This window comes from Pongo abelii, chromosome 10 (assembly GCF_028885655.2).
Source record: "Pongo abelii isolate AG06213 chromosome 10, NHGRI_mPonAbe1-v2.0_pri, whole genome shotgun sequence".
Taxonomy (NCBI): Eukaryota; Metazoa; Chordata; class Mammalia; order Primates; family Hominidae; genus Pongo; species Pongo abelii.
The window spans coordinates 62,216,230-62,243,903 of NC_071995.2; the positions used below are offsets into that span (position 1 = coordinate 62,216,230).

General features: G+C 41.4%; 1 protein-coding gene across 17 annotated transcripts in view; it reads right to left on the reverse strand.

The window, feature by feature from the left end:
* C10H12orf56 (chromosome 10 C12orf56 homolog) overlaps positions 1-27,674 on the reverse strand; it is a 144,762-nt gene that overhangs the window by 19,748 nt on the left and 97,340 nt on the right. The window contains exons 7-13 of one of the 17 annotated variants that reach the window (XR_008511961.1): positions 26,371-26,477; positions 25,082-25,171; positions 17,095-17,218; positions 14,682-14,756; positions 14,287-14,361; positions 3,919-4,127; positions 713-1,461 (exon numbers count right to left, since the gene is read on the reverse strand). Coding sequence is in view for 14 of the 17 variants with exons in the window: in XM_054527340.1 (XP_054383315.1) it covers positions 5,849-6,193; positions 14,287-14,361; positions 14,682-14,756; positions 17,095-17,218; positions 25,082-25,171; positions 26,371-26,477 (816 nt within the window). In the remaining 3 variants the exon portion in view is untranslated. Of the gene's footprint in view, positions 1-712; positions 1,462-3,918; positions 4,128-5,842; positions 6,194-6,485; positions 6,788-7,637; positions 8,588-10,011; positions 10,191-13,571; positions 13,841-14,286; positions 14,370-14,681; positions 14,757-17,094; positions 17,219-25,081; positions 25,172-26,370; positions 26,478-27,674 lie in introns of those variants that run through there. The other 16 variants (XR_008511962.1, XM_054527341.1, XM_054527342.2 and 13 more) reach the window with 16 other exon arrangements.

Here is a 27,674-nt window from a genome sequence, read left to right on the forward strand (position 1 = left end):
CACCTCCCAGGTTCAAACGTTTCTCTCGCTTCAGCCTCCTAAGTAGCTGGGACTACAGGCGTGCACCACCATGCCTGGATAATTTTTGTATTTTTGGTAGAGACAGGGTTTTGCCATGTTGCCCAGGTGATCTCAAACTCCTGATCTCAGGTGATCCGCCCACCTCAGCCTCCCAAAGTGCTGGGATTATAGGTGTGAGCCACCGCACCTGGACAAACTTCACCTCTTGATGGGAGGAGTAACATGCAAATATAGTGACGGATGGTATGGTTTGGAACATGCTTGGAGATCAGCTATCACTTTGACTTTTTTTAAAACCATATTGATGCTGGGCGTGGTGGCTCACACCTGTAATCCCAGCACTTTGGGAGGCTGAGGCAGGCAGATCACTTGAGGTCAGGAGTTCGAGACCAGCCTGGTCAACATGGTGAAACCCTGTCTCTACTAAAAATATAAAAAGAATATTAGCCAGGCATGGCAGTGCGCACCTATAATCCCAGCTACTCGGGAGGCTGAGACAGGAGAATTGCTTGAACCTGGGAGGCAGAGGTTGCAGTAAGCCGAGATCGCGCCACTGCACTCTAGCCTGGGCAACAGAGTGTGACTCCATCTCAAAAAAAGAAAAAAACAAACAAACAAAAACAAAAAAAAAAACCATACTGAAATCTTAAGCCAGTAATTAATCCTCATCTAATTTATGTTTTCTTAGTCCATTTATTCCTTCAACATAGATGAAACACTTTGTGCCAGGCACTATTCTGGGTGCTGAGGATAAAGTATTGAACAAGACAAAGAAGGGTCAAACCCTCATGGAGCTTACATCCTGAAATTCTCACATTGCAAAGAATAAGCAAGTAAACAAATACGTTAAAAGGTAATGTAGGTGGGTGAGACTGTACTGTAGAGTGATCAAAGAAGCTCTTTGAAGTGACAGCTGAAGATCAGGGAAAAAACATTTACTAGTACAAATTTCCAGGGCCTGAAAGAGCTTGGGGTGCTTATTAGAAGGAATAGCACAAAGGCCAATGTGTTTGGGGAGTAGCAAATGAGGAGGAGAATGTTTTGGATTAGGTCACAGAGGTAATCATGGGTCAGGTCATTAAGGGCCTTGAAGGCCATGGTAAGGACGTGGGATTTACTCCTGGATAATGGAAAGCAGTGCAAAGATTTAAATTCACTGGCTGGGTACAGTGGCTCATGCCTGTAATCCCAGCACTTTGGGAGGTCAAGGAGGGTGGATTACCTGAGGTCAGGAGTTCGAGACCAGCCTGGCCAACATGGTGAAACCCCGTCTCTACTAAAAATACAAAAATTAGCTGGGCATGGTGGTGGGTGCCTGTAATCCCAGTTACTCGAGAGGCTGAGGCAGGAGAATCACTTGAACTCAGGAGGTGGAGGTTGCAGTGAACCGAGATTGCACCATTGCATTCCAGCCTGGGCAACAAGGGTGAAATTCTGTCTCTAAAAGAAAAAAAAAAGATTTAAATTCATTAACTCAGAAGTTATATTGATTTCCATGTTCAAAATACCACTGTCCCTTTAAAAAATGGATTGCAGGGGTCAAAAGTGACTAAATAGGCTATTACAGTAGGTGCTGGAGATTCAAACTAGGGTAATAATCATAATTATGAGAAGTCAGTAGATCAGGAATATATCTTGAAGAAATTGCCAATAAGCACTGCTGATGGGTTACATTTGGGGAATAAAGAGAAGGGAGGAAACAGATCTCTGAGGTTTCTCTTTTGAGTAGTGGAGTGAATGGAGTGCCATTCACTTAGAGGGAGAGACTAGTGGAAGAACAGACTTTTACTGTCACATAAGGCAATCAAGAAAATTAATTCCATTCTGAACATGTTTAGGTATGTTATAACCACACAATAATTTGTAAGTGAATTCTATAACTTGATGTATGGTTTATGCAAATCTGTGCAAGAATAAGCCATGCTATAACAAAGTGTCAAACTACTTGGGAAATGAGAATAAACTATATACTGTATATTTAAAGTACAAGGTCACTAAGCAAGTGAGTATTTCTATTAAGATAATAGCTACCGTTTATTGAGGGCTTGCTGTTTGTTTGAACCACATGGAATTGCAGATCCCAACATTTTCAGACTTGAAAATGGCAATGCTATATGAGTCATCCTAATATATAGTAACTATAGAATTAGATGTTTATATACAAATTAATTAATATTGACATATTCACAAAAACCCTTAAGGTAGGCTTCTTACTATCTTATAGTTTACAAAATAAACATTCTGGAAGATTTAAAATAACCTGCCAAAAGTCTGATGACAAGTAAGAACAAGGTCTGACATAGCATCTTATCCCAAAAGTTACACTACCCAGATTTCTAGCCAAGGAATCATTTTGCCTTCCCCAAAATGACAAAAGCTTCAGATCCACAAGGCACAGAAATACAGACAGAGAAGTGTTTGGTCTGGCTGCATGGAGAATGGCTGTCTCCCCACTATAGATACCCAAATTCAAATTGACCTTACAAGCCTGCACTGCATTTATTTTATTTTATTTTATTATTTATTTATTTTTTGAGACAGAGTCTTGCTCTGTTGCCCAGGCTGGAATGCAGTTGTGCAATCTCAGCTTCCTGCAACCTCTGTCTCCTGGGTTCAAGTGATTCTCCTGCCTCAGCCTCCCGAGTAGCTGGGATTACAGGCACCCACCACCATGCCCAGCTAATTTTTGTATTTTTAGTAGAGACAGGGCTTCACCACACTGGCCAGGCTGGGCCCGAACTCCTGACCTCAAGCGATCTGCCCACCTCGGCCTCCCAAAGTGTTGGGCAAGAAGAGAGAAACTCAATCTCAAAAAAAAAAAAATTCAAATGAATCTGTTCTCCAGTGCTCTATAGATCAGGGGTTCTATGAGTACAGTGGCTGGTCCTCAGATTGGTTAAAAAAAAAGGCAATATTTATTAGTCTCTAAATTCTCACCCAGCTTTGTTAACTTTAACAATATATACCCCAAGTCTTTACTGCACGTCAGATACTGTGCTGTGTGCTAAAGCATTTATGTTTTCATTTAAATCTCCTAACACCCTTTGCAGTAGGTTATATTATCTTTGCTTTAACTGCAGCTCACAAATATTTGTCACTTCCTAAGGTCCAAAACTAGTGCAGAACTGGAATTTAAACCATTTTGGCCCCAAAACCAGTATTCTTACCCCCATTATATATAGATGAAATTTTAAAATTATAATTATATATAATTACATATAATTCCTATATATTATTTACATATATTTTTTTAATTTTTATATTTTTATATTTTTATTTATTTTTTGAGATAGGGTCTCACTCTGTAGCCCAAACTGGAGTGCAGTGGTGTGATCTCGGCTCACTGCAACCTCCGCCTCCCGGGTTCAATTGAGTCTCATGACTCAGCCTACCCCGATTAGCTGGGACTGCAGGTGTGCACCACCACGCCCGGCTAATTTTTTATTTTACTAGAGACAGGGTTTCCCCATGTTACCACCATGTTCGTGGTCTTGAACTCCATTGCTCAGGCAATCCACCTACCTTAGCCTCCCAAAGTGTTGGGATTGCAGGCGTGAGCCACCGTGCCCAGCCTATTTACATATATTTTTTATTTATTTATTTTTTATTTTTTTGAGACAGAATCTTGCTCTGTCACCCAGGCTGGAGTGCAGTGGTGCAATCTCGGCTCACTGCAACCTCCGCCTCCAGGGTTCAAGCAATTCTCCTGCCTCAGCCTCCTGAGTAGCTGGGACTACAGGCGCGTGCCACCACACCCAGCTAATTTTTGTATTTTTAGTAGAGACGGGGTTTCACCATGCTGGCAAGGCTGGTCTCGAAATCCTGACCTCATGATCCACTCACCTTGGCCTCCCAAAGTGCTAGGATTACAGGCATGAGCCACAGTGCCCGACCTACCTATGTTTTCAAATGGAGAGCTGATGACTGCGGGGGTAGGTAGTGGTGGTAAATGGCAATGCTTGTATTATAAAGATGGCCAAAGGGTTTAGAATCTTGACCCTGGCTTGAAAACTGTCCATGTGTACTTGTCTTTTTGGCAAGCCTTTGGATTCTTAAGAAGTTATTTATGTGATCTTCATAGTCAAATTTTTCTACAATCAGATTTCCTGAAAAATAATTACTTTGTAGGTGAGGTCAATATTTAGTTAAAATGTTAAATGTGTCTGAGCACTAATAGAGATGGATTATTCTGTGATTTTTCTTGCCTTTGACAACAATGCAAACAAAAAACACACAGCAGAGAATAGTGGTTGGATAATCCTTCGAATTATTAGTTTCAGGTCCCAGACTGTGCAAATGAATAGACATGAGTTATACAGAGTAGACTGAAGAAAATCAGGGTGACAAATATTCAACCATTAACTCTCCAAAAAACCACTGACTTTAGCCCCACATGAAAAGACTCAGATATATTTTGACAGAGCTTTTGCTCCCAGAGATTAAAGTAAGATCCCAGGGCAAAGAGAGGAGTGGGAGAGGCATGCAGAAATCGTGTGGGAGAGAAACCCCAAGCCCTCACCAGAGCCTGCACAGCTACTAGCCCAGATCCAGGGCACTACTTAGAAGCTAAGGCAGAGCTGAGTTTATCCTCTCGTTGTCATCCTGCGGGTTCACCAGTACATTCTTTGTCCGGTTTGAGGTGATACTTGCCTGTGTTCCAAGAATCTTTTCATATTCCTTTGATTGACCATCTCATGAAAATAATCCCCCATCTAACAGCCAGGACACTCAAAAACACCATTTTGCTCCTCTCTCTCTGCCCCCAAAATTGAGGGTAGAAAACATGGACTCCCCATTGGGTAATGAAGGAAAAGACTTGGACACTTTATGGGGTGATGGCTGGTGACAGCTGAAAGGGAAACTTTGGGTAAAAAGAAAGGAGGATTACTTGAAGTTAGTGCAAAATCATCCACTGAGCCGAGATAGCAGAGAAACACACTACTCCATTTCAGAGTGTTAAATGTCTTGTCACAGGCAGAGAATGTAAGAGCTGGAAGAGAACTTGGAGAACCTCTAGTCCCACCCTTCCACCTAGCAGAGGAAGCCCAGGAAGAAACAGATGTGGCCTGGAAAGGGGGCCTGACTTGCTCGAAGTCAAATAGCTGGTCATTTGGCTCTGTCAGAACCTGGAATAAAATGTCCTAGTAATTAGCTCCACTGCCCAACACAGGCGAATCTGGCTTAGGAACTCTTTCTTTGGAAGTAGATTTTTCTCTGATCCTCCCTCAAGTCAATAAATTGAATGGAGAGTCCAGTTTCTATGTTCTTAGAAGTCCAAATTCAACACCTCACAGTGATGCCAAAGTTAAGAATTTGTGGAATTAAATTAGTTTATGGCATAAAATATAGTAAAGACAAGTGTTTAAATGGTTGTGGGAGAGCCATAACTGCTCACGGACAATTTATCTTTCATAGAGACTCTATGGGACTACACAAATTAGCCCACAGATGCGTGAAACAGAGTGGCACCATGCACTTAATTTTGTTGAAGTCCAAGCTTCTTTCCCTATGATAAAAGAGGAAGTGACATTCTATACAGCTATGCCTGTGTTCTGCTCATTCTTCCAGGAATACTTTTGTCACTAGAATTTGTACAGGTGGAAGAGGAAGGTGTCATCCTATTGCTCGGCATTTCCCAAATAATCACTCTGTAGCTTATACTCCCCACAACAGTTTATCTCAGGATGTTTCGTGGCTTCACACCACTCACCATTATTACACCAGTGAAACTCACCAGATTATATTTTCTGTGTTCACTCTCCATATGCTTCTGTTCCCTTGATAGATTTTTGTCTTAGAACCTTTTTTTCTGGAGAAACACTAATGTTTAGCACCACTTTATGTATGTCAGAATGGATGTAGGTTTCTTTGTAGCAGATTTTAAAACTCTGGCCTCTGGCCCTGGTGGTTTCTGGTGCAGGAACTGAGAGACCCTTCGGTGTTCTACCTGGAGGTGTGGCTGGCAGACGAGATCTTGAGTGAGTGACCCTAGGCTCAGACCAAGCTGTAATTCCAGAAATGGCATGGATGCGCCAGGCCCTGCTGGTAGTGGACATAGTGGACTCCAAGAACCTAGTCGAAATAATGGTTTTTGGATGGCTCCGAGTACGGAATCGGGTGAAGAGCATGCTCCTGTGCCTGGCACGGTTTCACCGAGAACACTGTGCCCGAGCTGAGAAGATAAAACACCTTGAGAAGAACTTGAATGCCCTTGCCTCGGGCCCCCACACTCCCCAGCAACCTATTGCTTAAGGCAACAGAACTATTATCAGAAGAATTTTGAGAACCTTCTTGCTTTTGCTGCTAAGGTTGAAGAGAAGCGAGTACAGCATTCCTAAATCCCTGCATTCCTTTTTCCTGTGTCTTGATGGATAGTCGTTTATTTTGTGGCAAGAGTGAGTTTGAAGAACTACTCTAATAAAGAAATGGCTCTTTTGCCCAATGGCATAAAGATCTTTGCACACTTATAATAAAGCAAATTTATTTTTAAAAATTTTAAACTTCTCATAGAGAGGTATTGATGGACCATTCAATTAAAATCTTTGTTTATAGGACTCAGAGATAGCCAAATATTAAACAAATCAAACAATGTTTCTCATGAATATCAAGTTGACTCTTGATTAACACTTTATACTCTTATTAACATTGTGTACATTGTTTCTATTCAACCAATTTCAGAACTTCATGAAAAAGTTGAGTGGTAGGTTGAGTGATGGGGTAACACAATGGGAGCCTTTTCTGCAAGGCTGGCATGTGAATAAAGTACCTGCAAATCATAAAAAGAAACAAAATAGAGAGTTTTAAAAACAAGAATTTTCACATTGGTCACTTGAGTACATTCACACTCACTGGCTAGGGTTGTTAGGTGTGGGAGTCTAAGCTACAAGACTTGGTCAGCATTTTCAGCCCTCCAATCTCCCCCATTTGTGACCTAGAAAATCTCTGACATGTGGACTGTCCTCACCACAGTATGAGCAGAGGCTCCTGCTTCTTGGTTTATCAGGCTATGTGCAGTGAGGAGTTGAAATGAAAGGGTCAAGCTGTGGTGACTACTAGGGCCAAGTCAAGAGGGAAGAGTAGAACTCATCCCCCACGGCCTCAGTAAAAGCCTAGGAAAGGCCAGAGGAAGAGGCAAAAATGAGAAGGCCTTCAACCGTCCCCTTGGATGACTTAAAAGAATGGTTCTCAACCCTGAGTGCACATTGGAATCACCTGGAGAGCTTTATCTTTAAAATCTCACAGCTCTGGTACCACCCCAGACAAATGGAAACAGAATTTCTAGATGTGACACCTGGTTATCAGTATTTTTTTAATAGGCTGAGTATCTCTTATCCAAAATTATTACAATCAGATGTGTTTTTGGATTTCAGATTTTTTCAGATTTTGGAGTATCTGCACTATACTTAATGGTTAAGCATCCCTAATATGAACATGTAAAATCTGAAATGCTACAATGAGCGTTTACTTTGAGCATCATGTTGGTGTTCAAATGATTTCGGATTTTGGAGCATTGCAAATTTTGGATTTTTGGTTTAGGGATGCTCAACCTGTAGTTGCTCAGATAATTCCAATGCAATGTGAGTTGAAAACACTAGTTTAAAACAAGAATCCAAACCTAAATGGCTACCAGTAATGTAATTTAGGGGGTAAGAGTAAGCAAGAGAGAGAGGAGATGGTGGCAAACTAAACAGTACATGATGCACCTAAGGGGGTAGCTGCAGGAGTTCTGCCTAACTGTTGTCATCTCACAAGTGTGACACCACTGCGCCAGTTGTTCTGATTTTCAGATGTTCGTATCTAAGTTTTGAAAATTGAGTTGTATGATACATGCTACAATGTGGATGAACCTTGAAAACATTAATCTCAGTGAAAGAAGTCACACACAAAAGACCACATATTATATGATCCATTTATGTAGAATGTCCAGAATAGGCAAATCCATCACAACAGAAAGTAAATTAGTGGTTTCCAGGGGTTGAGAGGAGGAGAATATGTGGTGTGATTGTTTAATGGGTAGTGAGTTTCTTTTGAGGTGATGAAAATGGTGTGCAATTAGATAGTTATGACAGTTGCAAAATATGGTGAATTTAAAAACTATGGAATTGTATATTTTAAAATGGTAAATTTCATACTATGTGAAATTTACCTTAATATATATATATTTTTTTAAGTGAGGAGGTGCAGGAGGGAAGAGATGGGAATTGGGTTGTTTGGACCAACTCAGAGCCAAACAAATCCCTTTTATGGGAGTCAGAATGGAATACCTCATGGAAGACAAAAAGTCCATGGCTGAGTGTGGTGGCTCACACCTGTAATCCTAGCACTTTAGAAGGCCCAGGCAGGTGAATCACTTGAGGCCAGGAGTTCGAGACCAGCCTGGCCAACATGACGAAACTCCATCTCTACTAAAAATATAAAAATTAGCTAGGCATGGTGGTGCATGCCTGTAGTCCCAACTACTCAGGAGGCTGAAGTGGGAGGGGGGATTGCTTGAGCCCAGGAGGCAGAGATTGTGATGAGCCGAGATCACAGCACTACACTCCAGCCTGGGTGACAGAGTGAGACCCTGTGTCAAAAAAAAAAAAAAAAAAAAAAAAAAAAAGTCTATAAATTGGACTGTAGTTTTGTTTTTTTTAAAAAAAAAGACAATCTAAGGCCATAATTTATGTCTCCACATACTTTTACATCTTCATCCAAACAAATGACAAAGCTATGTCCGCTGTACCCTTTTCATCTTAAGTCAGAGACAACCTGGGTTTTCTCCTTAATAGGTGCGATGCAGGGCTGCACTGCTAAGTGCACTTGGCTTTGGCAGCCTATAAATAGAAATGGAATCCCTGAGGTGCAGGAGAACAGGCTGGCAGATGAAGCCAATGCTGGCTACTGCTCTTTCTTACTGTTCTGTTACTGACAGGGGTAAGCGAAACAAACAAAACCCCTGATAACCATGTTCATTAATTGTTACTCCTTTATCAATTGCTTCTGTCCAATAACTCAATTGTAAGTCACCATCCATAATTTATTATCCTCTTCAGTGAAGTTTATTACACTTTTTTTTTTTTTGAGGTGGAATCTCCCTCTGTTGCCCAGGCTTGAGTGTGTTGGCGTGATCTCAGCTCACTGCAACCTCCGCCTCCCGGGTTCAAGTGATTCTCCTGTCTCAGCCTCCCGAGTAGCTGGGATTACAGGCGTGCACCACCATGCTCAGCTTATTTTTGTATTTTTAGTAGAGACGGGGGTTCCACCATGTTGCTCAGCCTGGTCTCAAACTCCTGACCTCAAGTAATCCACCCGCCTCAGCCTCCCACAGTGCTAGGATTACAGGCGTGAGCCACCGTGCCCAACCAAGTTTATTACTCTTAATTACTCATAGCAGGTTAAAATTATTACTGCTTCTGTGAGATGCAGCTACAATAAAGACAATGAGTGACAAACCATTCTTTAAAGAGAGTTTGATGTTTCACTAGTCTTTTCTGGCCTGGGAATATACTTCAGATGGCAATGGTTCTTAGAGGTCCCCCAAATCCTACCATTTTCACAGATCAAAGTGAAATATTATTAAAAACAAAAATAGGCCGGGCGCGGTGGTTCACACCTGTAATCCCAGCACTTTGGGAGGCTGAGGTGGGTGGATCATCAGGTCAGGAGTTCAAGATCAGCCTGACCAACATGGTGAAACCCTGTCTCTACTAAAAATACAAAAAAAAAATTAGCCAGGCATGGTGGCAGGCGCCTGTAATCCCAGCTATTCAGGAGGCTGAGGCAGGAGAATTGCTTGAATCCGGGAGGCAGAGATTGCAGTGAGGCGAGATTGCACCACTGTATTCCAGCCTGGGTGACAGAGCAAGACTCCATCTTAAAAAAAAAAAAAAAAAAAAGAATTCCCCATAAATACCTAGTCTTCTAAATATTGGACCATGTTGCAGGTTTGCATGAACTCAGAAATGAGTGAAATCTTACTGCAAATTCGATTCAGACATTTTTTCTTACCTGAATTCTTCTCTGTAGTTATTCCTAATATACTCAGCTAGAGTCCTGCTGTGCCGCAGACAGCTCTTGAGGATGTAAAATTGCTGGTACAACAGAACTGCTTGGCAGGGACTTAGCAGCTGAAATGAAGCTGAAAGCCCCCTCACCACTTGTTTCACAATACTGGCCACAAAAGTAATCTAGACAAGGAAAATACAGTTGCATGTAGGCTGTGTGCCACCCACAAAAGCAACTATTTCAGCTGGAGCTTCAACTACAAATCTAGACTGAAGCCCTCACTACCCTAACACCACTGTTGCAATGTTCCTCATTGAAATGGTATCCAATGTCAAATAAAAAGTATAGGAGGAAGCTGGGCATGGTGGCTCATGCCTGTAATCCCAGCACTTTGGGAGACCAAGGCAGGTGGATCACGAGGTCAGGAGTTCGAGATCAGCCTGACCAACATGGTGAAACCCCGTCTCTACCAAAAATACAAAAATTAGTCAGGCGTGGTGGTGAATGCTTGTAATCCCAGCTACTCAGGAGGCTGAGGCAGGAAAGTCGCTTAATTCGGGAGGCAGAGGTTGCAGTGAGCCGAGATCATGTCGCTGCACTCCAGCCTGGGCAACAGAGCAAGATTCCATCTCAAAAAAAAAAGTATTGGAGGCCAGGTCTGGCACTGTGGCTCATCTGTAATCCCAGCACTTTGGGAGGCTGAGGCAGGTAGATCACTTGAGGCAGGGAGTTCTAGACAGCCTGGTTAACATGGCAAAACCCTGTCTCTACTAAAAATACAAAAATTTGCCAGGCATGGTGTCACATGCCTGTAATCCCAGCTACTTGGGAGGCTGAGGCACAAGAACTGCTTAAACACAGAGGCAGAGGCTGCAGTGAGCCAAGATCGCACCAATGCACTCCAGCCTGGGCGGAAAAGAACGCTAGTGCCTTTTCAAGCTCTAACCAACAGGTCACACTACACACCCATTAAATTAGTATCAGTAAAAATGTATTGCCTTTTCTATTGTAATATGTTGCAACTGGCCCTTCCCTACAGATAGGGCAGGTAGGTGGAAGTGGATTTTTCCCATTCCAGACCATTTACATATGTTGACAAAACATTATATATATTGATTAAACATATATTGCCTGGCAAACGCAGCTTGAGCTGAGAGATTCTGAGGCAGTAGAACAGAACAATGTTAATTAACCCATTTAGAAATTAAATTTTTAACTTTTCTAGCACCTTTCTCTAACCAAGTAAGATAATGAGAGCTGACTGACATGCAGGTGCATAGCAATGATCCCAGTTTCTTTGCTTGCAAGTATCTCTCAAATGATTTGTTTCTGCCCATACTGTTTAGAACTGGGTTAATATTGAAGCTTTCTTTTGCTAACCCTTCATCCTCACATGCTTCATGGTCACAGACTAGCCTCATACTCAACCCAATTCCTTTGGCGAACCAACTTTAGAGGCTGGTAAAGAAAATTCCTTTTAGCTGGAGTGCAGTGGCACACGCCTGTATTCCCAGCTACTTAGGAGGCTGAGGCAGGAGGATTGCTTGAGCCCAGGAGTTTGAGACCAGCCTGGGAAACATAGCAAGACCCTATCTCATTTTTTAAAAATTTTTAAAATAAATAAATGCGGCCAGGCACGGTGGCTCACAGCTGTAATCACAGCACTTTAGGAGGCCGAAGTGGGACAATCACCTGAGGTCAGGAGTTTGAGACCAGCGTGGCTAACATGGCAAAATGCTGTCTCTACTAAAAATACAAAAATTAGCCGGTCATGGTGGCGGGTGCCTGTAATCCCAGCTACTTGGCAGACTGAGGCAGGAGGATCACTTGAACCCAGGAGGCAGAGGTTGCAGTGAACCGAGATCGCGCCACTGCACTCCAGCCTGGGTGACAAAGCAAGACTCCGTCTCCAATAAATAAATAAATAAATACCATGCAGAAAGGCTTACATGGGAAATAAAAGTAAAAAAATAAAAATTAATAAATAAATAAAAAGAAACTTCCCTGTTACATGGAGTCTGTAAAACCCGGATTTCCACACATCAGTCCATGTAATAGGGTCTGCAGCCACCACACAGAAAACAAAGGGGTCTTGTATCTTGCACATATGAGCCTCCGTTGCTGTGAATGTCTATAACTTTCAAATATTCTGTGAAGTGCTCTGAGATTGGTTGGGGCCTGTGTGCTACTGAGGAAGACAAGTTCATGGGCTCAACCTCTGTAGAAGGCAGCTGGCTGTTCTACTGACAAATGTACCCTCTGACCCCAGCCAGCTTTGTGTAAACATATGTCATAGGGATCTGACAAGAGAGTCTAGATTCCATAGGACAGACCCAACATCACTCTAGAGAAACAACAGGGGACCACTGACGGTCAACAGATGCATGTCCATATATGGAAAGAGAACAGGCCAGGTGCAGTGGTTCATGCCTGTAATAGCAATTTGGGAGGCCAAGGTGGACGATCACCTGAGGTCAGGGGTTCCAGACCAGCCTGGGCAACATGGCAAAACCCTGTCTGTACTAAAAAATACAAAACTTAGCCTAGCATGGTGGCAGGCGCCTGTAATCCCAGCTACTTGGGAGGCTGAGGCAGGAGAATTGCTTGAATCTGGGAGGTGGGGGTTGCAGTGAACTGAAATCGCAGCACTACTGCACTCCAGCCTGGGCAACAGAGTTGTCTCAAAAAAAAAGAAAGAACATATTACCTCGTGTCAATTAGCAATGGAAATTTAGTTTAGATTACTCTTTTGAAGAGATTTCCAATTAAGTGTTTGTTGACTGAATGCATAAGTTTGAGGAGATGAGAAGAGATTAAGGGATAAAGCCTTTACTAGAATTAATTCAGCAGATATTTTACTGAATATTTATGGTGTGCCTAGCACAACAGACATAGCTTCTACCCTCACGGCACTGGCAGTCTGTTGGAAGAGAAAGATATTGTATCAGTCGTGATGGACTAGATTATGCTGTGGTAACAAACCTCCCAAAATACCAGTGCTTTGCTTGAAACAGCAAAGGTTGATTACTCATTCACACTGCATGTCCCGGAGGGGTCTGCAGGGCTCTGCTCACTGTAGTTACTCTCGGCCTTCAGCGGGCAGAGCAGCCACCTTGTGGGTGCTATGCCAAAGGAAAAGAGAATGCCAGGTGGCACACACTGGCTCTGAAAGCTTCTGCCCAGAAGTGACATAGGCCACTTCTGATCACATTTCATTAGCCAAAGCAGCCTCAGAGACCACCTCCGCCCCCCAATTTCACATGGAGAGAGAAGTGCAGTCCCACCATGTGCCCAGAAGGAGACAGAGACAGAATATGAGTGGGCACTAATGGCTGTGACATGGCAGAAGCAAATAATAACACAAACAAACGTAAACTGCAACAGTGATGAGGCCTATAAAGCAGAGGAAGAGGACACCATGCCATGCACTATTTGTGTCTCTAATGAGGGAATCTCCCCTGTCACGGGGGGCAGAGAAGCGTCCTCCACTGCCCCACCCCAGGAAGGGGACCTGAGGCCTGAGGGATGAGTAGAAGTTGATCAGGTGAAAAAGGGAGGGAGAAGTATTTCCAATGGAGAGACAGATGCAATGGTACCGGTCCTGTGATGCAGCTGCGGGGAGGGGGGTGATGGTGGGGAGAGGGATGGTGAGCAAGAGACCCATACAGCAGGGAGGCTGAGGGACCAGAGGAGGCTGACAGCCATAGCACACAGGACCCTGCAAGCCATGTTAAGGAGTTTAGTCTTCATTCAGAAGGAAGAGTTATTGAGATATTTGAAGCAAGGGATGACAATCAGATTTTTATTTCAAATGGATCCCTCAGCCTGTAATCTGGTGGGAAGACAGGGACAGACCATTGAGATGTGATTGTAGCATCAAGGAAAGAAATTGTGATAATAGGAACTATGATGGTGTCTGTGGGACAGAGCACACAAATGATCCCAAGTGTTAGATTCATGCTCACTATTCAAGGTAAATGTTTATCTTTTTACCTAATTATACAGCTAATAATTTAATATTCTGTTTTCTACATATATATTAGAGTTTTTCATGAAATAACGTTCCCATTTAAGATATAATTTCAGTACCTTAAACATTCAGGTCCAAAATGTAAAAACAACTTATCAATTAAATAATAAACTGTCAAATTTACACTTTGCTTCTGGTTGATAAACTTGATTACATCACAGGGAAAATCTGTGTTTTATTAATTAAGCACAAGAGTATCGGTTTAATTAGGCTTGGGGGTGATTTCGTTTTGACTTCTAGATACTTACAATGGGAGGACAGCTTTGTAGAAAGGACATTATCCAACTAATAGCAAACTTTGTGGATCCCAATCCGAGATTTCCCTAAAAGACTCAAGGAAATAAACAAGTTATATTCATAAAGTTCAAGTTGTATATAAAAGGATACTCATTCTTAAATAAATTTTTATCCTGATTAATTGAATCCTTAAAATCAGTTTTGGAAAATAAACTAGATGAGCACTTAAGAGCAAAGTTCATATCATTGAAATCAACCAGTTTTGGAGACCATCTCAAATACAAGCATTTTTGGTACATTATTAATTATACAACATAATCACATAATATACATATATCATAATATAATAGTCATGTAATTTATAGTTACATAAAATATTTTAAAATATAATTTTTAAAAATTGTACCTGCTGAAAGACAAGAAGTATCTCATATAAAAGTGCTGTAGCGGTATTTGTATACTCCAGAATAAGCTTCTGTAACTAGAATTTTCAAGAATAATCAATGCAATGTCATAAGCCAAGTCAGAAAACGATAATTTCCCTTGGTTCCCTTTAGGTACTTATACAATAAACTTTCTCTTTTTTTCGAGACAAGGTCTCATGCTGCCACCCAGATGGGAATACAGTGCTGTGGTCATGGCTCTGCACAGCCTAAAACTCCTGGGCACAAGCCGTTCCTCTCACCTCTGCTTTCTGTGTAGCTGGGACTACAGGTGCAAGCTACCATGCTGGCTAATCCTATTTTTTTAATTTTTTGTAGAGTTGAGGTCTCACTGTATTGCCCAGGCTGGTCTCAAATTCCTGAGCCCAACCAATCCTTTCACCTCAGTCTCCCCAGTAGCTAGGACTACAGGTATGTGCCACCACACCCAGGTAATTTTTGATTTTTTATTTTTGTAGAGACGGGGTCTCGCTTGTTGCCCAGGCTGGTATGGAACTCTTGGCCTCAAGCGATTCTCCCACCTCTGCCTCCTGAGTAGCTGGGATTCAGATGCAAGCCATTATCCCTGGCTGGCCCACAGAATACTAAGACAAAAAATTGCATACTTGATTTGCAAAATCAATCAGATCAACAACCCTACTTCCTTTCAAGAATGTAGAAATACACCCCCCCACCCCGAGTTGAGGTGAGAGATTCTCTGGGGAATTTAGGCTTATGCCCAAATTAAACTAAGATTCCTTCTGTGGGATGGATAAATAGAGGGCTTAGAGATATTTCATTCCTCTCAAGAATTCCAAACTCCTCTTTACAATTACTATCCCTTTTCTTCTTTTCTTCATTTATTTACTCAACAAATATGCATCAGACACCATGCTAGGTGTTGGGGACGCAAGGGAGAACAACACAGACATGAGACCTGCCCTCATGGAACATACAATCTAGTGGGGAACAAACATCAAGCAATCAAATACACAAATGCATAATTATAAACTGAGACAAGGGCTATGAAAGAAATGTACAGGAAGTTAAGGGAGCTCTATAAAGGAGGACTAGTCTCATTTGGGGGTCAAGGAATGCTTCCCTCTGGCCCATATCATTCCTTACCTAGATTATGGCACTAGCTTCTTAACAGCCCTGCCTATCTGAGTCTTGGTTCCACCCCACTCTTTAATCCCTAATCCACCATTGAAAGTGGTATTGGAGACTCTCTATATACAGTCTGTAATTATATATTCATGGATATATTTGAATAACGTCTGTCTCTCCCAGCAGAGTAGAAACTAATGAAGGCAGGGGTCGTGTCTGTTTTGCTTACTGTTTTGACCCTACTGCCTAGCATACTGTTTGCTCATAATAGATGCTCAATAAATATTTACTGATTGTGGCTGGGTGTGGTGGCTCATGCCTGTAATCCTAGCATTTTGGGAGGCCGAGGCAGGCAGATCACTTGAGCCCAGGGATTTGAAACCAACCTGGGTAACATGGCAAGACCCCATCTCTACAAAAAATACAAAAATTAGCCAGGCGTGGTGGCTCATGCCTGTAGTCCTAGCTACTTGGGAGTCTGAAGTGAGAGCATCACTTGAGCCTGGGAGGTCAAGTCTGCAGTGAGCCGAGATTGTGCCACTGCACTCCAGCCTGGGCAACAGAGTGAAACCCTTTCTTAAAAAAAAAAAAAAAATTACTGAGTGAATGACTAAATGAGTTTTCTAAAACATAATTCTGACCATATATTTAAGAACTATCAAATCATGTTTCATCCTTTAAAAAAATCTGTTAACCTGGCTCAAAATAAACTAATAATAAGTTGGTTTATTTTCTCAGAAGGTATGTCTTCTAGGCAATTTGATATTTCTAATGTCTTGGTACAACCTTAGAAAAACAGGTAACTCTTGCTGAGAATTTATACTGTTCATATAGGTAGGAAAATGGTAAAGTATGAGAGTTAACCCTAAAATGTCTAACACAGTGATTTTTCACCCATTAGACCCCTGCTATGGAATTACATATACATCATATTTTGTACACAGACAGACACAAACAGATTTATCAAATTTATAAAGAATGCTAATTACTTTCCTTAATATACATACCTTAAGACATATAAAAGGGCTATACTAATATTGACTGAATAGTTATTTTTTCCTTTTTCTTGACCCTCTAAATCTCTAAATCTACGTTAGACTGAATAGTTATCTAAGTTTTGAGGTTAATGACAAAAGATCTACTCTTTGGTTTAATTATGTTTCTGTATTCTACGGTGTCATGATCCACATTAAAAGAAGCCAGGGCCCCTATATATATATATATATATATATATATATATATATATATATATATATATATAATAGTTTACCCCCCAAATTCTCATCTCACCTCAGCGTCAAAAGACATTCTGACTAAAGCTGAATCAGCCACCAACTGGATATCAAACACAGGACAAGATTTTGGAATCTGAGGCTCACTAATTAAAATTACCAAGAGATTAAATAGTGCTCCCCTGGAAAAAAATAAATAAAAGGCAATTAGTGAGCAAAGTGTTGAGAGGAAAAATGGTGAAGCCAAGTTTCAAACACTGGATGTAATTATGTTTAAAAGAATGAAGCATTGCAGACCATCTTTGACTGAAGTTTTGGACCCTTGGACATGCAAATGAATATCTAGAGATAAAAAATTTAAATGAAAATATAATTTCTTGGTCTTCTGGCTCAGAGCGAGTGTAGTTCTAGAAGTCCACATAGCTTAGAAAGACTAGAAAATCTGGATTTAAGGGAGATTTGGGTAATTTCAATTATAGCATTATTTTCCAAAGGACTTTTTATGGATTGCTAATTCCAGACAATATTATAGTTAAAATAGATTCTGTGGTCAAAGGAGATAGGGGAAATACTTGGTTAAACCAAGTTCATCAGATGTGTTTACTACAGGACTTCTCAGAGGCTTTATATGCTAATATGCACTGTGTATCTCTGGGACAAAGCAACAGTATGCAGCTCTTTTTTCTTTTTTTAGGTTTGTTTGCTTGGGTTATTTTTGGCACAGGATCTTATGATGTTGCCCAGGCTGGTCTTGAACTCCTGGACTCAAGTGATCCCCTGCCTCAGCCAAGTAGCTGAGATTACAGGCTTGAGCGACCACTTTCAGTTTTTACTTTTTTTAATTGATAATAAAAATTGTATATATTTATGGTATACAACATGATGTTTTGAAATATGTATATACTGTGGAATGTGTACATATTTTATAAATCAAGCGAATTGACGTATGCATTACCTCACATGCTTATTTTTATATAGTGAGAATACAAAATCTATTGTCAGCAATTTTCAAGTATACAGGACATTGTTATTAACTATAGTCACCATATTTGTATGATTGATCTCTGGAACTTCTTCCTCCTGTCTAACTGAAGTTTTGCACCCTTTGACCAACATCTCCCAATTCCGCCCCGCCCCTAGGCCTCTGACAACCACCATTCTACACTCTCTGTTTTTATGAGTTTGGCTTTTTTAGATTCCATATATAAGTGAGATCATGCATGATCTCAAAAGTCAAACTCGTATTTGTCTTTCTGTGCCTGGCTTATTTCACTTAGCCTAATATCCTCCAGTTTCATCCATGTTGTCACAAATAACAAGACTTCATTTTTGTGACTGAATAATATTCCATTGTGTATGTGTACCACATTTTCTTTATCCATTCACCCATTGCTGGACACTAAGTTTGCTTCCTTTTCTTGGTTTTTGTCAATAATGTACAGCATTTCTTTTTTTTAATATAAAATTTTTAAACACATAAAGATGGGGTCTTGCTTTGTTGCCCAGGCTGGACTTGAACCCCTGGCCTAAAGCAATCTGCCCACCTCAGCCTCTCAAAGTGCTTGAATGACAGACATGAGCCTCCACACCCGACTCTACCATTTCTTAAAATGCTTATTTGATCCCAAAAAACCTCAGATATTTTACTTTCCAATGTGGGGTACTGTCCATTGATAACTCACTTAAATGTTACATGTGCATCCTGATGAGCTGGGTTAATAACACTATCTCCTCCTATTGGGTAGTATAACCCCTGTATGGTTGAAAAGTAGCTGAAGGCAGACTGCTAAAAACTCAGTTGCCTAATTGAAGACAATGTCAGAGTAGATTTGAGGGGTAGGAGTAGTAAAATAATTCAAAGATAGGACTATACAAAAGTTCTCCATAACCATAAGCATTCCTTTTATAATGGAAAAAAGGAGAATGAGTATAAATACCCTTGTTTAGTAGGATCTGAGGCTTTCTAATCTTCTTACAATCATTTAAATCATCACCATGATTAGAAGCTCATGATTAACCTACTCTCTAGTAAAAATACAATGCTCTTCCTTTCTCCAAGTCAAAAAGCAAGTCTAGTTCTTATATTTGAAAAGAAGAATCATGTCAGTTAGTACATTTCTCACAAAAGCAGGATATACCCTACAGGGTATTTAATAATGTTTTATTCAGGCTATTTAAAATGGCCAATCTTACTTTTAGGAGACCCTTTTAAAATCAACAGAACACTCCCTTTAGAAGTGTTTCTTGATATTGTTTGAATTGGCATTCCATTCACTGTTATATTTAATTACGGTCCTTTATTTCCAGTAACAACTTATTTTCAAAGTATCATACATCCAAAGCAAAGCAAACTCTCAAATTATGGGTCACTTGCTATGATAACATATGAATTCAACCCTAACAATACTAGGATATGAAAAAATATGGCACATTTCAAGAAAGTTACAGCAAAGTATGTTGAACTAATAAAATCTCCACTCATGAAAATAATAAAGAGGAAAATGCTGAAATGATTAACTGCTTTTTTATTTACCCAAGTGGAATTTAATGTGAAATCCACCCCTTCTGCCAATTCAATTTAAAATCCACTAGGACAATAACAGAAGAAATTTTAATCAAAATGGTAGTTTCATCCTGAAAATAGAGATGACTTAGAGGATTGACATCACAGCCTTAAAAAGAGTCCCAACAGTTTAATACTTTATTGTTTAGGTTGTTATTATTTCTAATGTATGAATTTTGAAGGTACTACAATATCTTTAAAAATACAGACTTTGAAGGCCACCCTGATAGTCTCCTAAGTCAGTCTATGTTATTGTGGTGGGCAGAAATCTAACGTGGCTTCCAAAATTCCCAGCCTGCTGGTACAAACCCTATCAAATTCCTTCCCCTTAAGTATGGGCAATACCTCTGAATATGTTTGTCTGTCACTCTTGTGATTATGTTATATGAAATGGGAAAGGTGAAGGGATTCTGAGAATATAATAAAGGTCCCTAATTGGCTGACTGTTGAGTTAATCAAAAGGAGATTATCCAGAGTAGGCTTGCTCTAATCAGGTGAGCCCCGAAAAAGAGATACTGTCCTGTGAAGAAACAAGCCACCTGAGTCCCACAGCTGTAAGGAAATTTAGTCTGCCAGCAACCACCCAAATGAGCTAGGAAGAGTCCCAAGCCTCAGATGAGACTATGGCCCGGCCAACACCTCAACTGAAACCTTGTGAGACCCTGGGCAAAGAATCCAGTTAAGCTGTGCCCAGATTCTGATCCACGGACACTGTGAGATAAGAAATACATGTTGTTTTAAGCCACTAAGTTTGTGATAATTTGTTATATGGCAATAGAAAACTAATACAATTTTGGCTGGGCACGGTGGCTCATACTTGTAATCCCAGCACTTTGGGAGGCTGAAGGGGGTGGATCACCTGAGGTCAGGAGTTCAAGACCAGCCTGACTAACATGGTGAAACCCCATCTCTACTAAAAATACAAAATTAGCAGGGCATGGTGGTGCATGCCTGTAATCCCAGCTATTCAGGAGGCTGAGGCACAAGAATTGCTTGAACCCAGGGGGCGGAGATTACAGTCAGCCAAGATCACACCATTGCACACCAGCCCGGGTGACAGAGCAAAACTCCGTCTCAAAAAAAGAAAAAAGAGCCCGGGTGCGGTGGCTCATGCCTATAATCCCAGCACTTTGGGAGGCCGAGACGGGTGGATTGCCTGAGGTCAGGAGTTCGAGACCAGTCTGGCCAACATGGTGAAACCCCGTCTTTACTAAAAACATAAAAAAAAATCAGCCGAGCGTGGTGGCACACACCTGTATCCCCAGCTACTTGAGAAGCTGAGGCAGGGGAATTGCTTGAACCACGGAGGTAGAGGTTGCAGTGAGCCGAGATCATGCCATTGCACTCCAGCCTGGGCAACAGAGTGAGACTCCATCTCAAAAAAAATAAAAGAAAAAAGAAAACTAATACAGTTTTATTAGATATTTACTGGGCTACATAATACTATGAGGCACATGATTTGACCCTAGGGATATAAAAACTGGCTGAGAAAAGTAAATATTACAACCAGACTCTACTATAGCAATGTAATATATGTATTGAAGGACATGAAAAGAATTGGTAATATCAGGAAAGAGGCTTGATATAGGACGGCTGATGTGATCAAACCAAGTTAAAACAAAACAATTAAAGGCAATGCTTTTAAAGAAAAAGAACAAAGAAAACCCCATAAAAACAATACTTTACAACAGAGGTGACTAAGGATGATTTTTTTCAACTTGGAAACAGAAAGGTAGGGACCAAAAGGTAGAGAAAAAGGATAACCAGATTTAGTGATAATTTTAATGGGGGAGAAGACAGAAATATCAAAAATAATGTTGAATCTCCATCTTGGAGATTAGGAAAATGGCAGTACTACCAATCGCATAAAGAAGTATTCAAGCTGGGTGTGGTGGCTCATGCCAGTAATCTCAGCACTTTGGGAGGCCAAGGGAGGAAGATCACTTAAGTCCAGGAGTTTGAGACCAGCCTGGACAACAAAGTGAGACCTTGTCTCTACAAAAAAATAAAAAAATAAGAACTGGCTTGGCATGGTGTATTTTCTTGTTTGCGGTAAAGCAGAGCTCAGCAAACTATGGCCTGCAAGCCAAATCCAGCCTACAGCCTGTTTCTGTGAATAAAGTTTATCAGAACACAACTGTGTCCATTCGTTCATGTACTGTTTATGGCTGCTTTTGTGCTACAATGGCAGAACTGAGTAGATGCAGCACAGATTGTATGGCGTGATAAGCCAAAACTATTTTCTATATGACCTTTTACAGAAATGTTTGCCCACTCCTGCTACACAACATAATATGCTGGCTTGGCACAGTGGCTCATGCCTGTAATCCTAGCACTTTGGGGGTAAAAGGGGGGCAGATCACTTGAGCCCAGGAGTTTGAGACCAGCCTGGACAACATGGCAAAACCCCACCTCTATGAAAAATACAAAAAAATTAGCAGGGCATGGTGGCACGTACCTGTGGTCCAAGCTACTGGGGAGGTGGAGGCTGCAGTGAGCCAAGATCATGCCACTGCACTCCAGCCTGGATGACAGTGAAACCCTATCTAAAAAAAAAAAAAAAGAAAAGAAAAAAAGCATAGTATGCCCATAGTCCCTGGCACATAGCAAGAGTGCTTGAGAAATATTAATTAATGAGGCCAGGCACGGTGGCTCACACCTGTAATCCCAGCACTTTGGGAGGCCGAAGCGGGTGGATCACCTGAGGTCGGGGTTTGAGACCAGCCTGACCAACATGGTGAAACTCCATCTCTACTAAAAATAAAAAATTAGCCAGGCATGGTGGTGCATGCCTGTCATCCCAGCTACTCGGGAGGCTGAGGCAGGAGAACCACTTGAACCTGGGAGGCAGAGGTTGCCATGAGCCGAGATTGTGCCATTGCACTCCAGCCTGGGCAACAAGAATGAATCTCCGTCTCACAAAAAAAAAAAAGAAAAGAAAAAGAAATATTATTTAATGAAATGAGGGCCAGGCATGGTGGCTCATGCCTGTAATCCCAGCTACTTGGGAGGCTGAGGCATGAGAATGGCGTGAACCCGCAAGGTGGAGGTTGCAGTGAGCTGAGGTCGCACCCTGCTCTCCAGCCTGGGCGACACAGTGAGACTCTATCTCAAAAAAAAAAAGAAAGAAAGAAAGAAATATTAATGAAATTAGCCGAGTGTGGTGGCACATGCCTGTTGTCCTAGCCACTTGAGAGGCTGAGGTGGGAGGACTGCTTGAGCCCAGAAGGTGGAGGGTTGGAAAAATATTACCAAGAGTTCTTATTCTTTCCCCTTGGGTGTTTTTGTCTGTTTTTCTTTTTTTTTTTTTAGAGACAGGGTCTCATTCTGTCACTCAGTGTATCACAGTAATAGCTCACTGCAGCCTCGAACTTTGGCTCAACTGATCTTCCTGCTTCATCCTCCTAAGTAGCTGAGACCACAGGCATGTGCCACCATGCCCAACATTTTTTTTCCTAGAGATGGGGTCTCACTTTGTTGCCCAGGCTGGTCTCAAACTCCTGGCTTCAATTGATCCTCCCACCCTGGCCTCTCAAAGTGCTGGGATGACATGTTTTGACTATTTTAGAGTCCATGGCTCTCATCATTTGCTCCACACGTTTTTGTTTTTGTTTTTTTTAAGAGGCAAGGTCTCACTGTGTTGCCCAGGCTAAGTGCAGTGGTGTGATCATAGCTTACTGCTGCCTGGAACACCTAGGCTCAAGTGATCTCTCCCTTCGGCCTCCTGAGTACTGGAATTACAGGTGTGCACCACCGTGTCTGGCTCATTCCTCCACCTTTTAATATAGTGGATTTAGATAAACAATTGATGAAAGTGGAAAAAAATAAGATTTTAGCCACAACATTGCCCAAGAATATAATTTAGAGTTTATAAATACATATTAAAAAATCAAGTGGCTGGGTGTGATGACTCACACCTGTAATCCCAGTATTTTGGGAGGCCAAGGCGTGTGAATCTCCTGAGGTCAGGAGTTCAAGACCAGCCTGGCCAACATGGTGAAACCTCGTCTCTACTAAAAATACAAAAATCAGTTGGGCATGGTGGTGGGCACCTGTAATCCCAGCTACTTGGGAGGCTGAGTCAGGATAATCACTTGAACCCAGGAAGCATAGGGTGCAGTGAGCTGAAATCGTGCCATTGCACCCCAGCCTGGGTGACAAGAGCGAAACTCTGTATCAAAAAAAATAAAATAAAAAATCAAGCAGACAGTATGCAAAACTGCAAATCAAAATCAAAAGACAAAGAATGCTGCTGTCCCCCCCATACATTCTTCCTTTTAATAACAGATATCCTCATTACCATTCAAAACTAAGTTAGGCACATAGCTGTCCAACTACAGACACATTTCCAGCCTTTCCTGCAGCTAGGTGTGGCCATGTGCCTAAAGTTCTCACCAGGAGAATGTGAGCAGAAGTGTTACATGCCTTGCTTATAAAGGAAGCTTGTTTGCCCTCTGCTTCTCTCTCTCTCTTTTTTTTTTTTTCTTTTTTAACTGGAATGCCCTCTATTTCTCTTTCTGCTTCCCACAGGGTATAATGAAGTCATCAAGGTCAGCCAGCTTCCACTATAAGGATAAAGACAACACGATAGCAGGCAACAGAGTAACAAAGGGGAAAAAACCTAGGTCCCTGGCTCACCTTGTGTTTGAAAGCCTGAATATTTACTCTGAACTGTTATGTGAGAAAGATTTCAATTAAGATCTTCTTTGGGCCACATATTTTAGAGTATCTTTTTTTTTTTTTTGAGACGGGGTTGCCCAGGCTAGAGTGCAATGGTGTGATCTCAGCTCACTGCAACCTCCGCCTCCCAGGTTCAAGCCATTCTCGTGCCTCAGCCTCCCGAGTAGCTGGGATTACAAGCGCGCACCACCATGCCCGGCTAATTTTTGTGTTTTTAGTAGAGACAGGGTTTCGCCATGTTGGTCAGGCTGGTCACAAACTCCTGACCTCAGGTGATCCACCCGCCTTGGTCTCCCAAAGTGCTGGGATTACAGGCGTGAGCCACCGTGCCTGGCCTAGAGTGTCTTTATTACAGCAGCTCACCCTAGATATTAATAAACTCTCCAAAGTCATTTACTCTAAGGTCACATGATTATATTGTAAATAAGGCTACTATAACACCTGATTTTGCAATTTTTCTGTTGTGTGGATATAAGGACACTATGGGAAATTCTAGCGGAGCTCCCCTAGCTTTTAATGTATGATGGGTCATTTGGTCTTTTTCAAGTTCACCAGACTAGGACAAAAAAAAATTATGCTGAGAAAATCTTTGTACCCTTAATAATCCAGAGAGACAGAGAGAACTCGGCCTGTGCCAATTAACCTGTTCATCACAGAAGGAAGGAGAAAAACAAAAGAGTGAAATATACTTGGAAGGGTGTTGAACAGGGAAGTTGGAGAATTATGTGCTTTGGAAGACACTCAACAAGAATAGTTAATGGGTTGCAACTACAAGGTCCCAATGTCTTCTAAAAGACCTTACTTCTTAGCTGCCAATGTGTTCAGGCGTGAGGACTCAGTTTCTGTTTCTCTGAACATCAATACTAGGGTCTGTATAATTTCAATGCATGCCCTAGAAAATAAACGATAAAAGGCAAAGAAATGGCATGATTTCATTAGAAGCTCAGAATTCCACAAAAGTAGTAATTTTTGCTAAAACTGCTTCCAGATAGCCATACAGAAAAAAGTACAGGAAATAAATTTTGTACATCAAATTGCTAACATTGGTTAAGTGCCTACTCTGACTGCTACACAGTAAACACTCAAAAACATTTGCTAGTCGGGAGGGGTAGCTAACATGTTACTTATGCTGTAATCCCAGCACTTTGGGAGGCCCAGGTGGGCGAACGGCCTGAGCCCAGGAGTTTGAGACCAGCCTGGGCAACATGGCGAAACCCCATCTTTAAAAAAATTAGCTGAGTGTGGAGCTCAGGAGGTCAAGGCTACCGTGAGCCATGATCACACCAATGCACTCCCTCTGAGGGACAGAGTGAGAACTTTTCTTAAAAAAAAAAGAAAAAAAATTGTTGAATGAATGAATGCTGGATGTCAGTACTAAATCATTTTATATGTATCTCTTTTCCAAAGTTTTTAGGATAATCACACACTGTTTTAAAATTATTGTTTAAATTTTTAATATTTTCAGAGAGGTAATATTTGGCTCAAAATGTCAATGGTAAAAAAGAGAATACAGTGAAAGCTGTCTCTCCTCCAGATACCCATTTTTCCCACTTTGAGACAACAAATATTATTAGTTTCTTGTGCATTCTTCCATTAAAATTAGAACAAAATGAGTTCTATTTTTAAAAATCCACAGGACGAGACCAGGCATGGTGGCTCACGTCTGTAATCCCAGCACTTTGGAAGGCTGAGGTGGATGGATCACCTGAGGTCAGGAGTTCGAGACCAGCCTGGCCAATGTGGTGAAACCCCGTTTCTACTAAAAATACAAAAATTAGCCAGGCGTGGTGGCATATGCTTGTAATCCCAGTTGCTTGGGAAGCTGAAGCACGAGAATTGCTTGAACCTACGAGGCAGAAGTTGCAGTGAGCAAAGATCGTGCCACTGCACTCCAGCCTGGGCAACAGAGTAAGACTCTGTCTCAAGAGAAAATAAATAAATAAATAAAAATAAAAATAAAATCCACAGGAAGAAAAACTGGCAGTGCCATTAATCATTAACCCAGCATATATTTTGTCCAGTGTCTTCCATTTATCTTTAACACCCTAGCAAAAAAAAAAAAAAATCAATGATTATCTAGTTAGTACTTACACCAGCTCATCAACCCTTTGGCTTTGATTTTGAAGTGCATTCTTATCCCTAGACTCCGGCAAGTACTCATGAAGTTTGTTTACTAGGAAATAGAAAAGGTCACTGGTCTGTGAAAGCAAGTTGGAAAAAAATACAGTAATTAAGGTATCTGTTGTTAAAATTCTCTACTCTCATGTACTAAAAATATGAAGAAATAATTTGTTCTTTGATTAGAGAAGTGAATTACAATATCTCCCACTGATACTAGCATAACCCACATTGGAAACATACTTCTTACTTACAACCAAGAGACCACTGTCCTGGGGACCACAGCAAGGGCTAGGGGGTGATGCTGGGAGATGCCACTTAGGCCTGGCTTGACCATTAACCTTGAAGATCATCCAGAAGTAGGTGTGTAATCTCAGGCAACTCATTCAGTCACCTTGAAAAATGAGGCTCCTATAATTTCTGCCTTTCCAAAGTAATCTGGCCTTTGTGAGGATATAATGAATAATGAATAAGCAAGCTCTCATTTTAAAATGTTTACTAACTCAAAAACAAATGTACAGCACTAGGCTAGCTTATGGAAATGGTGCAGAACAATATTGATTCTTCTGGTAATACAGTGGAAATGTAGATTGCCATTTCTGTCAAAATAAACACTGACTTAGAGCTGGGGAACCCACTTTTTAGTGTTCCTGTCCAGTCTCATGAGAAATCAAGCATGAAAATAAGCGCTGGCCCATGAAATTAGGCAAGTTGGCATTAATGAGAAATGTAATGTAATTGCTTTTCTTTTCTATTCCTCTATTGTTCGTTATTTCCCCAGGATTTTGGTTTACTAGTGACAATTTAGGCTTTTTGTTTAGAAAGTGTATGTGTCCCCTTATTCAGGTGATACGGCCTGAAAAGAGGCTGGGAATGCCGTGGAGAAAGGAAAAAGAGGAAGAGGAGCAGGATGTTTACCGGATACTCTCAGAAGCGCTTGGGCTTTGAAAGAAGGAAGGACTTGGCCAGATGTGGTGGCTCATGCCTGTCAGCCCAGCACTTTGGGAGGCCAAGGTGGGCAGATCACTTGAGGTCAGGAGTTTGAAATCAGCCTGGCCAACATGGCAAAACCCCGTCTCTACTAAAAATACAAAAATTAGCTGGGTTTGGTAGCATGCGCCTGTAATCCCTAATCCCAGCTACTTGGGAGGGTGAGGCAGGAGAATCACTTGAACCTGGGAGGTGGAGGTTGCAGTGAGCTGGGATTGCACCACTGCACTCCAGACTGGGCAAGAGTGAGGGAGACTCCATCAAAAAAAAAAAAAAAGAAGAAGAAG